This window comes from Lutjanus erythropterus, chromosome 9 (assembly GCF_056507025.1).
Source record: "Lutjanus erythropterus isolate fLutEry1 chromosome 9, fLutEry1.hap2, whole genome shotgun sequence".
NCBI lineage: Eukaryota > Metazoa > Chordata > Actinopteri > Lutjaniformes > Lutjanidae > Lutjanus > Lutjanus erythropterus.
In genome coordinates, this window is record NC_139325.1 from 21,321,667 (window position 1) to 21,335,035 (window position 13,369).

Sequence of the window (13,369 nt, forward strand, 5' to 3'; positions counted from 1 at the left end):
GTAACCTGGACCTTCCTTGAGACTTGAAGGTTATGACCTGAGACTTGCACATGTGTGACTTACTCCTACCTCTGGTATTAGGTGTACTAACAAAGTTGGACTGAATGGAAGATTTCTTTCTCTTCAGCTTAGTCCTCTACACTTATTCAAAACCTGTCTCCTTTTTGTCTCTCTCAGCTCTCAGCTACGTCTCGTTCCCACTGCTCTAACTGCCTGCTTTGTGAAGGATGAGGTCATTTGATTTTTTCCCCGCTGTGTTAAACTAGTGCTAACAAGTTGCAGGACCTACAGAACATGTTCTGTACATTAAGATATACATCAGGCAGTCAGTGGGCAGCCCAGCCACAACCACATAAAGGGCCCTTTATTCCAGCCAGAGTCTCCAGTGCTGCACTGGCAGGTTCAGACACAGCTTTGATTACACACCAAATGATGAAATCCACACAGACCTAAGAGCACAGCTTTGCTGGCACAGCCCAGTGGAAAAGAGAGGTTGCAACACTTTGAGTGTGTGCATATACGTGTATGCATAAATGTGTATGTATCCATGTGAATACATGCGTATACTCACCAGTTTGGCTTCTGAGTGCATGGAGGGAATGTGAGTGGAAGAGCAGGAGCTGCTGTGGGTGGGTCCTTGCATACCCATCATATTGGAGCCCATGGACATTTGTCTCTCCATCTGAAGATTACAACACAATGATAACAGTCATACTCACACTTGTATATGTGTTCTTCTCATACCATAAAGCTTTTTCACACAAAATGACTAAAAAAAAACTGTTTATTTAGCTCTGATTTATGCTATTTATGGTGATTTTTATGTCTTAAAGGGACATCCCAAAATCCAAGTTAAATATTTTTCCTCTTAGTAATAGTCTGGTAGTGCTATTCATCCATTTAGATAGATCTAGTGCATATTTCCAGGTTTTGGAGATATCGGCCATACGGGTGTCTGCTTATTATCTTGAGAAACCACGTCATGATTTTTGAAAAGAGGCTGTTCTATTTTTCAAATGTATTCTTGGTTGGCATTTTGAGCACCTCAAGCTGAGTGCCATCTAGTTTCATTACATTGGAGAGAAGGAAGGGTTGAGCTGTCCTGTTAAAGGGAAAATCAGTCACATTTCATGCAGACATTCAGTCAGTGTTGATGGTAAATGTAGTCAATAATATTAATGATGTTAAATGAATCAATAAATTCCTCAGTGCTGCTATGTTGAACAAGAAAACAAGAAAACAGAGCTCTGCTCAAGATACCAGGATGCATTGTGGGTGATCTTCTGACACCCAAACCCATGCAGCTGTGTATCACCACCCTAGCCTATAGCTATTACTTTGTTGGTGAAAACATACTGTTAGGTGACAAAAATACTAATTTGGCATGTTCCATAGCTATCCAGAGTCAAAGACTAGAATTCCACACTGAAATAGCCTGTAGTTCATGCTGTGACATCACTGAGACATCACTGGATGCAGGAAGAACAACAGATTTTGTAGGAAGAAAATCATATTTCTCAGTTAATATAGCACACACAGAGCATATTGCATCATTTGACTACATTTACTATCAACACCAACTGGACATTCACATGAAAAGTCCCAAATTTTCCCCTTAACAAGATGTTATCTCTGCTTTCACAAAAGCAGCTTTAGCATTTAAAAGCGTGAGACTTATCTTCCTGTGCAGTAAGCTGCGGAGGATGAGATGAGAGAGCATGAGAGCCTGATTTCACATGACAGGCTGCCCCATGCACAGCTCTGTGTGATGATAACTGGAGCTGACCCAAAACAGGAAGCCAACACGGAGGGACTTAACACAGGAAGCCAGTGCAACAGGGGTGTGTGCATTTCTGATAATAGTGTGGTGGGTGTCAGTCGGGCTAACACAAAACCCCATTCCTCTCAGTGCAGGTCGTGTTAATAAGGTGAACAAGATTGTGTGAGTAGGTGCACTGAGAGGGGTGCTACTACCTGCCCCTAAGTGAAAACAAATAGTACCACTTTACTCTAAGACTACCTTTACAAATGTTTATGGCTCAAATTCACTATTTGAACTGCAGTACTTACTTTTGAACACTAGGGTCTTACATATTTCTCCTTTAATACTCAAAGGTTTCAACTGACATATCAAATTAAAATATCAAATTTCCAAATTGATATACTAAGGCTTTGGTAATATTGTTTACCTTGACACTTTAAGCATGCACTGTTCTGCACCTGATAATAAGGCTCCTTTTTGCCAGTTAAAAATGTTAGTAAGTCATTAGTAAGTAGAAAGCAGAACCTGGATCTCATCACATAGTGAGTGCACACTGATGAGTGAAAATGGTGTTTTAACTTGTTTATGAATGATTTATAAAGTGTTTACAACCTAAAATAAAAAATAATTTATAAACAGGTCCAAACGAAATCTGCAGATGTCTTTTTTTTCTTCAGTGATCCAGAATGGAAATCAGCAGAAGGCTGTAATGTGATAGACAATATTCATTTTAAATAACAAAGATTGGATTTGGGTTGGAAATAAGCATACTGAAAACATTAAAACAACTGAAAATTATTTCAAGCAGGGCCTAAAGAAACATTTAGTAGAATTTAGTAAAACCCTTACATTGGTCATTTTATTTCAGCAGTTTAAAACAAAGTGTGAATATTTGTTTGAAAAGTCAACCAGCTTAAAACGCAGGACACATGGCCACTAAAATGCAAGGTTTACTGTGGGGCTGAGACAGGAAAAATAACTTGTGAAACTATTAACCATTAATTATGAGATAAAAATAATTTATCTCCCAACAATTACCACTTCGACATATATTCAAACATACCCATAATTAAATAACTGTTGAGGTTCCTTTTAACATTCTTAGTTTTATCTGCAAGCATCTGTATTCATTTAAATTCTGCAAAAAATCTGATGAGGTGTTATCATGTTGTGGATATGTTTATAAGGGTCATCTTATTGTAAAGTGGTACCGAGAGAACTTTTGCATGAGCGTCTCATGTATATGTGTGTGTGAGCTGCTGTTGTGGCCTCCCAGCTGCTGAGCTCTGGTTAGTGTGTTGGTCTCCACAGGGAATGGCCCCTCTCCACCCCCCAGTGCCTGACCCCCGCCCCCACTCCCCGTCCACAGAGACTCAGGCCTAGAACCTGACACACAGCCTTAATTGCACTAAGTGTGTTTTGTGTAAAAATATCACCCAAACCTGCACCCCTTTCCTGAACCGTCAATCTTCCCTAAAATCGCTTAGCTCTTAATTTAATAAACATGGGAGGGTTTTTTTCCATACCATAAACACAGGCTGTCTTATGTTACAATGAGAACACATGTTCTATCATTAGAATCCTGATATGAGGAGGTTGTTATCATTCCCTGCTTCCCTATTTGGGTCCTCTAAATCTTTTTGGCTTAATTATAATAAAGTCTACAGGTTGAATCCTTCATTTCTTCAAGAAAAATGTGGTATATCATGTTTTCATGACAGAAAACATCCCAAACTTGAATAGACTGGATCCAAGCCTGAATTTACACTGTTGTCACGTATGAGCAAGTGACTTTGCCTGTGTGCATGTGTGTGAATGCACCCATGAGTGAATGTGCTCTGAGGTCTCCCTTGTTGTACTCACAGGCATCAGCACAGCGGAGGAGCCAGGCATGGTCGGGTCTGGCAGAGTTCCAGGCATGGAGGCTGGCAGAGGCTGTCTCTGTCTGTTTCGTAGGTGCAGCAATGAGGACAGAGAGCCGGGGACAGGCCTGAGAAGACACACATAGACACACAGACATTCAGAGACTTTAAAGTTTAAAAAAAAAATGATATAATTATTCTTTGCTTTATGATATATAACAACCCGCCAATCAAACCTAACTACTACTACAACTGTTTATACAAAAACAAATCATTCACAGGTGGGTTTAAAAGTGTTTACAAATGTGGTAAAATTCATGAAAACATTTTTGAGATTGAAGGTTGGTTCTTCACCTCAGAAATATGAGTTTGACAAACAAACAAAAAAGTTAGATTTCTTCCAGCACTTTCAAACACACCTTGTAGCCTTCATCAGTGGATAGACAGAAGACTGATGAATATCACTTTGTTAATAAATCTAAATAAATTCCACAAACAAAATACTACAGATTTCATATTTATATAAAATATGAAGATATGTTTCACAGTTAAAGCTGTCTTCATAAACACCCCTTATATCTGCTTATAACCAAGTACAGTGTGTTATAAACCATTCATTCAGTGTCTAGTTTCTGCTTGTAAATGTTGCAAAGGGAAGATGGAGAGGATGTTTTGTTTTATTTAGAACCAAATTTAATAGAAGTTTACAAAGTGCTTTAACAACAAAACGACTGAAGACTGAAGTTCCCAAGAGCTATTGATTATCAATAAAAAACAACAACAAGGAAAAGTACCTGTCACGGATGTCATTTTGAGTGGAACTAGAGAGAAAGTTATGAGGGTCATACTGGATTTTGTTTGTGATGGACCTGATCCTGCTGGCTGCAGCACCATACTTGGACGAGAAGCTATCGAAGAGCATTACACTACAGAGGACCCCTGGACGATTGCAATTCTACAATGTGAGATCATTAAAGAAGACTGCTCTTGAATCTTAAAAATAATTTCACACATTTAGTCATTTCATGTTGATGCTATTACAGAGCAAACATTTTCCCGGACTTCTTTCACTTTAAGTTTCCACTTGTTTCTGCAGCTACAAAGTCAGAATGGAAAAAAGAGCATGTGTCTGTGTATTCATGCTGCAGTTGAAAGTCGAAGCATCTTGGTTTTTTTTGGATGCACTTTAAACAAGCGCAAACTTCATGTAGTACAATGGATGAATAACGATGATAGTGATGATGAATGAATAATGTTTGTCATAACAACCACATGAGATGTACATGACGAGAATCACATTTAGAAACTGCCACGGCAGTGGAAGCCCTGTGGGAAAAAATCCCCCTCGGTGACCAAAAAAGCGTGTGCGGACCAACAGTCCTATCCGCACTCACAGCCACATCAATAAATCACATGTACAGATGAAGCCTGGACTAAGCTTAAACTCCTGACAGCAGTCCTGTCAGAGTCACTGGCTCAGAGCTGCAGCCATCCAAACAGCCAGACCACTCCATCTGCATGCGGTGACATCATTTATACAACTGCCACCAAATCCCTGCTTGTAAGAACACTGATTCCCAGCTGCAGGGTGCAGCTACGCCCACATGCACACAGCAACTATTCCACCCTAAAAAACAGCATTTAATCACTACTCGATTCTTGACGTGTATCAGTATCAGGAGAATCAATAATTCTCCAGTTATCAGTACCATCAGGATGAATGCCAATCAATAAGCTCTATTTCCTTAAGCATTTAGAAATTAGTACAAACAAGAAGCATTTAGGTTAGCTGCGTTCAACAGGTCAATGTAATCAATTGACCACGTCATAGCCTGGATTACCGTAATAGTGAGCAGAGAAGGAGTGATGGCCAAATGGTGTGTGGGGGGAGTGTACAAGAGCAAACGGTCCCCCACCTGAATAAATACCTGTATTTTTCCAGACCTAAATATGTGCATTTACGCTCCAGACATTTTAGATTGCTCCACACACACAGGACCATTACCATCCCGACTGTGTGTCATTCCTGTCTAACATCCCAATTTATCACAATCACACTCATTTAACAGCACGTATGACATCTGAGCAACACTGCGAATCCAAACATTTCCACATGGGAAAAGTCATGAAAGTACAATGAGGTATGCAGTGTAGCTGTGTGCTACATCAACACAGTTTCCTTCTGCGTTCAGACTCTCCCCGTGTCCAAGAGGATGAAATAACAGTCACGAGGCAGTGGCAGTGACACGCTGTTGGATTGTTGTACAAAAACTGTTTTACTGGGTTTTTAGTCACTATGATGACTGCATCATGAGGCTTTTTTGCACTGTAAATGTAGAATTTGATTTTCCGAGGAGATTTATTTACCCTGAACAAGGGGGGAAAAAAATGAGCAAATATATCTTTAAAGGAGCTATATGTAACACTTGGCCACCTGGTAACTAGTTATATACTGCACCAATTTGTTTGGAGTATGAATTTAAGTTCCCATTAGCAGGGACCGAACACAGCCACAGAGACTGACAGAGGCAAGTTTAACAACAACTTAACAAAGACTAACAAAGCCTCGGTAGGTTCAGGTTGGGACAGGAGAGGTGTGAAGCGTCAGTGCCCAGCTCAGAGGACTAAAGGAGGGAAAACCAAGTCTGTGTGTTGTGGTACTAAGGGCAGAGTGGACGGATCACTGACTCCCTATCCTCTTGAAGTACAATGTGGTATTATGAGACAGGGCGGGTTGAAGCTAGCTGGTTAACATGCTAACTTCAGTTGATGTCTCAGCAACACAATACATAGATGACTTTGACATACTGTCAAAACTATTATTTCTTTACATTTTGTTGATAATTTTAATTAATTTTTGAATGTTTTAAAATAGGGGTAGGGTTAGGGTTATTCTTATAAGAATATATATAAGAAATTCTTATATATACTCCTTAGAATAAGCTGTAAAAACTGTAATCATCTCTTTAAGAGCTCAGTGATCAACATTATGAATTTTGTTCACTTGGTCAGTCGGGTAATTGGGTCAGAAATCTACTTGCCGGAAATCAATTCTTACTTGCCCATGTAAAATTTTTGTATTTATTAACAGATTAAAGTTGATTGTGATGTTTACTCTGGGGCTGCAACGTCTGTAAAATGTCAGAAAATCATTAAAAAAAAGGTCCATCCCAATTTTCAGACTCCAAGGTGATGTCTTGAAATGTCTTTATTTGTCAGACCAGAACCCAAAGATAAGATTAGTTTAATATAAAGAGTGAAAATCATGAAACCTCCATCTTTTCTGCAATTTTGCCTGAAAAATTACTTAAACGAGTAATAAATTATCAAAATAGTTAGTAAATAATAATTTGATAGTTAAATTATTTTTTAGCAATTGCCTGGTTGGGCAAGCTAGCTGCTAGATTTACTAGCATGGCATTTTACTTACCCTAGGTAAGCAGGCAATCCTTATTGTTGAGCCCTGCAGCTTTTATTTAACTTATCTCGTTTCTATTTGCATAATACAAGATATAAAAAAATATTAAATGTATTGTACGGTTACTCTGTGCAGTATTATGCCGTGCATTATACATAAACTCATATATTTATATGTGCAAGACCATCATAACATGTGTGCATGCTATAAAAGGTTCATTAATGATGCTGATTTAATTCACACTTGAGTAACATTGCATGATCCTGGGCAGATTGCCACAACAACTTTTATGGAAAGTCTGATCTTTTCAACCACAAAGCTGAAGTGTAAAAAATGAGAAAAAATGTTTTAAAAATGGAAACTGCAAATGACTGTAACCAACTATTTAAAGTCCAGTGTGCGTGTCAGATCCTGTAATGGTGACAAAAAAGCCTTCTGAATGTCAGTCAATTGATCAACCAAATGTTCTGGGGAGCTGATATTGTCATTATTAAAGTCAAATCGGACTGCAACAGCTCTGGAAAAAAGATTAAAACTTTTTTTCATGACTGTCTTTATTCAAGATAAGACGATAAAATGCACCAACACTGAGCCACCTGTGACAGTCAGTAACGGTCCAGAGGGGCTTGAGTCGAGGTCAGGACACAGCACAGGCAGGTTGCTGTTTTGTTGCAGGTCAGGCTTTTGCTTTCTAGAGAAGAAAGGCTCCTTTGAAGCTTACACAAGTTGTACTGCTGTGCCTGTTAGCAATGCTCACCTGCAGCAGAGCAGGAGGAGGAGAAACACTGTGTCCGTCATCACACACCATAACACAACCTGCCTGTCCAGCAGGAAGAAGAACAACTAACATCTGACAGCACTTCCTGTGGGTATCAACTCAGCTTTGTGTTGACTCTGCTGATAAATAAAGGCATTTTAAAATGACTGGCAATAAACAGACACCATTAATGAATGTAAGAATGTTGTCATTGTACTTGTTAGGAGAATGTATTCATTTTCTTTTATAAACACCACTCGCTTATTGATGTGTACATGATTAGTATTTCTTAGATTAATTACCATAACACAAGATTTGAAGGATTAGTCGAATAATCAATTGTTCAATTAACTGAAAATTCTTTAGCAACAACCAAAATTATTGTTTAAAGCTGGAGAACAGTTTATTTTTGGGATCTCTGGGCAAAAGTCCAATAATAACCTTTAAGCATAATGTAATACAAGTGGTCAGAGAAAAACAAGACTTCTGCTCCTCCTCTTGGCTCTGTTTTCAGGCTTTACAAAATCTAGCCCAGTGATTTTCTAAGTGGGCCACCATTATTATTAATGGTATTCTTAAGAAATATAATTTAGAATGATATATAACATTGAAATCTCTTTTGACATTCCTATCTTTTCAACTGTCTGTCAATCAAAACATTCATCATAAGTTGTCAGGGTTGACCTGGACTGGTCTATGCTACAAACCTGCTCTACTCCTGAAATTTAGTTAGCTAGCAGCTAGCTAATTCAAACTCAAAAACTGGATATGTTTTTGAGAAGGAAAAGACCTGATGAGCAGACCAACAGCCTGACTAACAAAAACAAAAAAGTAGAACTCACAAGTATGTAAGTATAGTCATTTACTGCTATAAGTAAGAATGGCTATAAGTGACCCGACTGTTGGTTCACCAGTGCCACTGATTTAAAGCATATGTAATTTGTCGACTTAGGACTGAGACTCAGTAAACAACTATTTTTCTCTAGAATCTTTTACTGCAACTTTAGGTTATTTTTGAAAGAAAAATCCCTCTAATTTTCTGGTTCCGGCCTATCAAATCTAAAGATTTCCTGCTTTAGTTTGTCTGGTATGATAATGAATGGAATCCCTAAGTCACACTCTTTCTGGTGTTCTCATGGGACCTAAATTTGGAAAAATATGAACAGTAGTCCATGGCAAGAGGCTAATTATTTTTTGATTCCATTTGAACTGTGCTACTGATTACATATATGTTGCTTGTCAGTTTACAATCAATCAATCACAAACAGTTTTTTCAATTAAGTCTCAGTTTTTGTTAGGTTTGTTTGTCATTTTAGTTTTGTGTGAAACTGCTTAATAAACTACATGTCTTGTCTCAGACAATATATGTCATCAACGCCGATCTCGCCCACTTGTCCGCTGACTGACTTGACTTAGACCTTCTATTGCATCAGAAAAATAAGCATTTTGAAGATGTCGTGTTGGGTTCTGAGAACTTGTGGTGGGCATTTCCATTATTGTCCTTTCAGTTCCTGTTTCTTTACTATTTCTGACTCAATAAAGATTGTGTGAGGTTGAAACAAATGACCACTTTTTAACCAATATGCCTGGCTAAATAGAGTCTTTCAATAGAACTTTTTTCTTTACTCTGCTCTGAGTACCTTAAATGGATTTCTGGCATCCATATGGTTAAAGCATTCTGAGGTCTTATAAAACATGTTTCGCCTTATTAGTTCACTTTTGCTGTCTGTTTTTACATCTGCTTGCCTAAGAAACATTAAGCACTAGACTGTACAGTGGATTAGTGGATTCATGTTCGGAGTGTTGGTGTGTGAATAAGTGCATATGCCAGTGTGTAAATGTTAATGAAACTGTGTGTGAACATGTGTGTGTGTGTGTGTGTGTGTGTGTGTGTGTGTGTGTGTGTGTGTGTGTGTGTGTGTGTGTGTGTGTGTGTGTGAGTGAATAATGACAGGCTGTGGCTCCACTGAGGGGATTGATAATAGCCTGGGCTGTGGGCCCCAGGGGAGAGCAGGTAGACACTCTGCAGTCCTGACCCTGCACTCTCACATTACTGAGTGCCTTGCTCTCAGCCCAGCTCTCCTCCACAATCCCCGCCCAAGAACTACCACCACTACCACCACCAGCCCCCACCCACCTTCACTCCACCATGACATCACTGCTAGACCTTCTTCTTCTTCTCTCCCTGAGTCTGTTTTTTCCTTTTTATCTCTTCTTCCACAGTCTATTTTTCGAGGTTATCCTGCTATTTTTCTCTCTGATGGAGCAGCACTGACAACCATCCATTGTCCCGTTAATCCTCTATAACTCTCTTCTGGACCTCTCATGGTGCCCACACCTCAACTCAAGCCCCTCTGGACTTACTTGCCTACAAATCTACCTACAAATCCTGCAGTCTGCACACACACTAAGCTTTACTGTCCCAATCCCCACAGTCCCAACTCAAACTCAAGTGCTGGGGGACTTAAACACAAGGGGCCTGGCTGCCGTCCAAGAGGAGCAGGAGAGGGAGAGAGAGGTGCAGTCAGTCCACTGACTCATATCCTTCCCTTTCTGACTCTGCTCCAGCAATGATGTAATGCTCTTGGCTTTTCGCCCTCCCCCCACCCTGTGCCTGCCCACCCCTAGATTTTGTCCCTCCCTCCTCTCCTCTCCTCCTCTTGCTTTTCCCTCTCTTTCTCTCCTCGTCCAACATCGCTGCGCTCACTCCTCACTGGGTGAAGTCACTCTGCGAGCTCTGGGTAGACACAGCAGCTAAAAACTTTCGAACGTAACCAAAACAGCCCAGGGCCAAGTTCCAGACGTTCGGGAGACGGTGGTGCAGTCGCCATGGGAACGGGGGTAAACAGAGGGAGAAACAAGGGCCTCAAACAGCTTGCAGCTGCCTGGCTCTCTGAGTAAACACTACACAGGACCTGCCCCTGATTTACTGCCTTTAATCACTGGTGGGAGGAGAGTGCCATGGGGTTTGGACTGAGGAAATAATACGAATCTGATCAAATAAATCAGCCCTAATGGGTTACGACACAAGCTGACTTTTATTAGCGGCCTAGTGGAGGGATGGATGCTGGGAGGGTGCTTCACTGGGATGGGGTGTCCTCACATTAGGGAGTCTCAAGCTAAGTTAAGCCATGCCAAGACACAGTTGAGAAACGATGGCGGATGATACTCTGGAGCAAATTAGTGTGAGCGTTGCAGTATTTATGCACCAAATATGATATTGTTTTGATTCATCGGATGCCATTGGCTGAGGATAGCAAAGATGGGTTGTCTTTCATTTTCAACAAAAGTAGAAAGCATGTCAATGCATTCCTAACACCAGTTAATCAGAAAAAAATCTTCAACAACAACTGCTGCAACTGTGTCATCTTGTTTCAGGCAAAACTGGTATCTGTCAGCAGCACCTGACTGGTGCTGTAACATTTGGCGTACTCTGCCCCTTTCGCTTTTAATGATAATTCATCCTTCTCCCTCGTCATCTACTAAACTTGACTACATATCAACATGTTTGTCCCTACCTTCCTTCAAGTGATAGCTTGGACTATCTGAAGTGGTGTTCCATGGTACTTATTGATAATCAGTGTATTACCTACAGTAAATGGCAATTAGCATGTCCCCAGTTTGGAGAAACAGAGGACATCAGCTCTTGCAGCCTGCCTGAGCTTCTTCAAGTCTGGGCAGGAGCAGTTGGGGGGAACACAACTCCCTTCAACCATAGATCTTATATTAAATAGGATTTCAACTTATTTAATATACCGTCTATGGTTCCAGCTTGCTATTTGGACCACTGTACTCATTTTTGGATGCACAATCACTATATATTAGTCCTTTAGAAAAGGTCCACCTAAAAAAACAAACAAAAACATCACTTTAAGTGTTCGCTATAATTACATTATTTTCACTGTTTCACTTTGCCATCAGACAGCCTTTTCTGACAGGAAATCACCATTATATCAGCCAAATATCGCTTTCTCCAAACAAACCAAACTCCATAGGTGGAAACAGTAATTTCACGGACCACAGGAGTTGTTGGTCTACCTCTGAGTCGATCTGTTTGTGCTTTTGTGTAATTTTGGTGTTTTAAAAGGATAATTCGGATTCACCAAACTATCAAGTCATACAATAACACAGACTAACTAACCAGTTGAGGCAAAGGCACACCAACTACTGTGTTCTGCGAGGTAAAATGACTTATCTGCCTATCAAGGCTGGTTACTCATCAGAGAAGGCTGGTTGATGGAAAAGTAAAGCTTTGAAAATATTCTAAATATGGGGTACACTTAAACTGATATTGTTTTTTGTTTTTTTAGGTGAACATTTTTAACTGACTGATATACTTTTCATTGCTGACTCTCTCCACAACAATACATGACCTAGCTTCCTTGCTGGTGACCCTCTCTGCTTCGCCTAACTGGGGCCATCTGGCATCAACTGTAGCTAATACGCTGACTATCAATAAGTACCACATAAAACCTCAATTCACATAATCCAAACTATCCTTTTTACCAGCTTCTCTTCTTCTCATCCAAGCACCTGATTCCTGTCTCATCCTTCTGTCTCCCATTCAGTTTTCCATCTTCACTTTGCTTTCATAATCTCAGTGCACTTTTTCCCACACCTTCATTCTTCTGATCCCATTTTGTCCATACTTCCATCCAAACATGATCTATCTTTTCCTTTCCTTGTGCAGACATATCTTTTATCCTCTCCTCCACCCAACTAGCCACCACCATAGTAGAAAACCCATGTCCTCGCATCTGATGCCTCTCGCTTCATTCGCTCTCTCCTCCACCCTCCTGATCCTTCATTTCCTCTCCTCCATCTACCTCCTATCCCCCTCTTCCTCTCCTCCATCCACCTCTGATCCCTTTCTTCCTCTCCTCTGTCCACCTCTGATCCCCCTTTTCCACACTTCCCCGCGTTGTGATCCCAGCGCTCCCCAGAGCTGTGAGGCATGTCCCTGTGTGTGAGTTGCTTGTGCAGGAACCTGCATGTGTGGTGGCCCCGGGGCAGGGATGACACAGCCCCGCTGGAATGAGAGGGAACAGAGTCTGGGCGTTCCTCTACAAACGCACTATTAAACCCACTGCAGTACACAATGAGCTCATCTTAATTCAGGTCAGATGTACATCCTGCATTCTCTCTCTTTCCTTTTCTCTCCTTCCTTTTTAGTAATTGATTGCACTGTACACCTTTGTTATTCTGTATCTTTGTTTATTTGTTCTTCTCTTCTCTTTGCCTTCTACCACAATATGTGCATTAGCCCTACATTGTTGAGATGATTGCCCATATTTGCCTGTGGAGAAAGACATTTGTCAAGTTAGAGCATGAGGGCACCTCAGGCATTTTGTAGAGGTCCCATGCTTCTGCACTCAGGGCGGACCTCCCTCCTTATCACCACCTTCTGAATGCAATTTAATCATAAACAATAATAAAGGAAGTTTTGTTTAAATTGTGGAGTTCATGAGGTCAAACTCTGGCCGTGGAATGCCCATAATTCTATGTAGAGGTGTGGAGGCTTTCTCTGCTCTGGCGCTGACACAATGGGTGTTGAAATCTGCACAGTTGTT

At 40.5% G+C, this 13,369-nt stretch overlaps 1 protein-coding gene across 2 annotated transcripts in view; it reads right to left on the bottom strand.

Annotated features, from left to right (window-relative positions):
• The window catches only part of creb5b (cAMP responsive element binding protein 5b), a 71,692-nt gene that overhangs the window by 26,794 nt on the left and 31,529 nt on the right, over positions 1-13,369 (bottom strand). For both annotated transcript variants that reach the window (XM_084726522.1, XM_084726521.1), the window contains exons 6-7: positions 3,626-3,752; positions 572-682 (exon numbers count right to left, since the gene is read on the bottom strand). In XM_084726522.1, the coding sequence (XP_084582648.1) occupies positions 572-682; positions 3,626-3,752 (238 nt within the window). The remainder of the gene's footprint in view (positions 1-571; positions 683-3,625; positions 3,753-13,369) is intronic.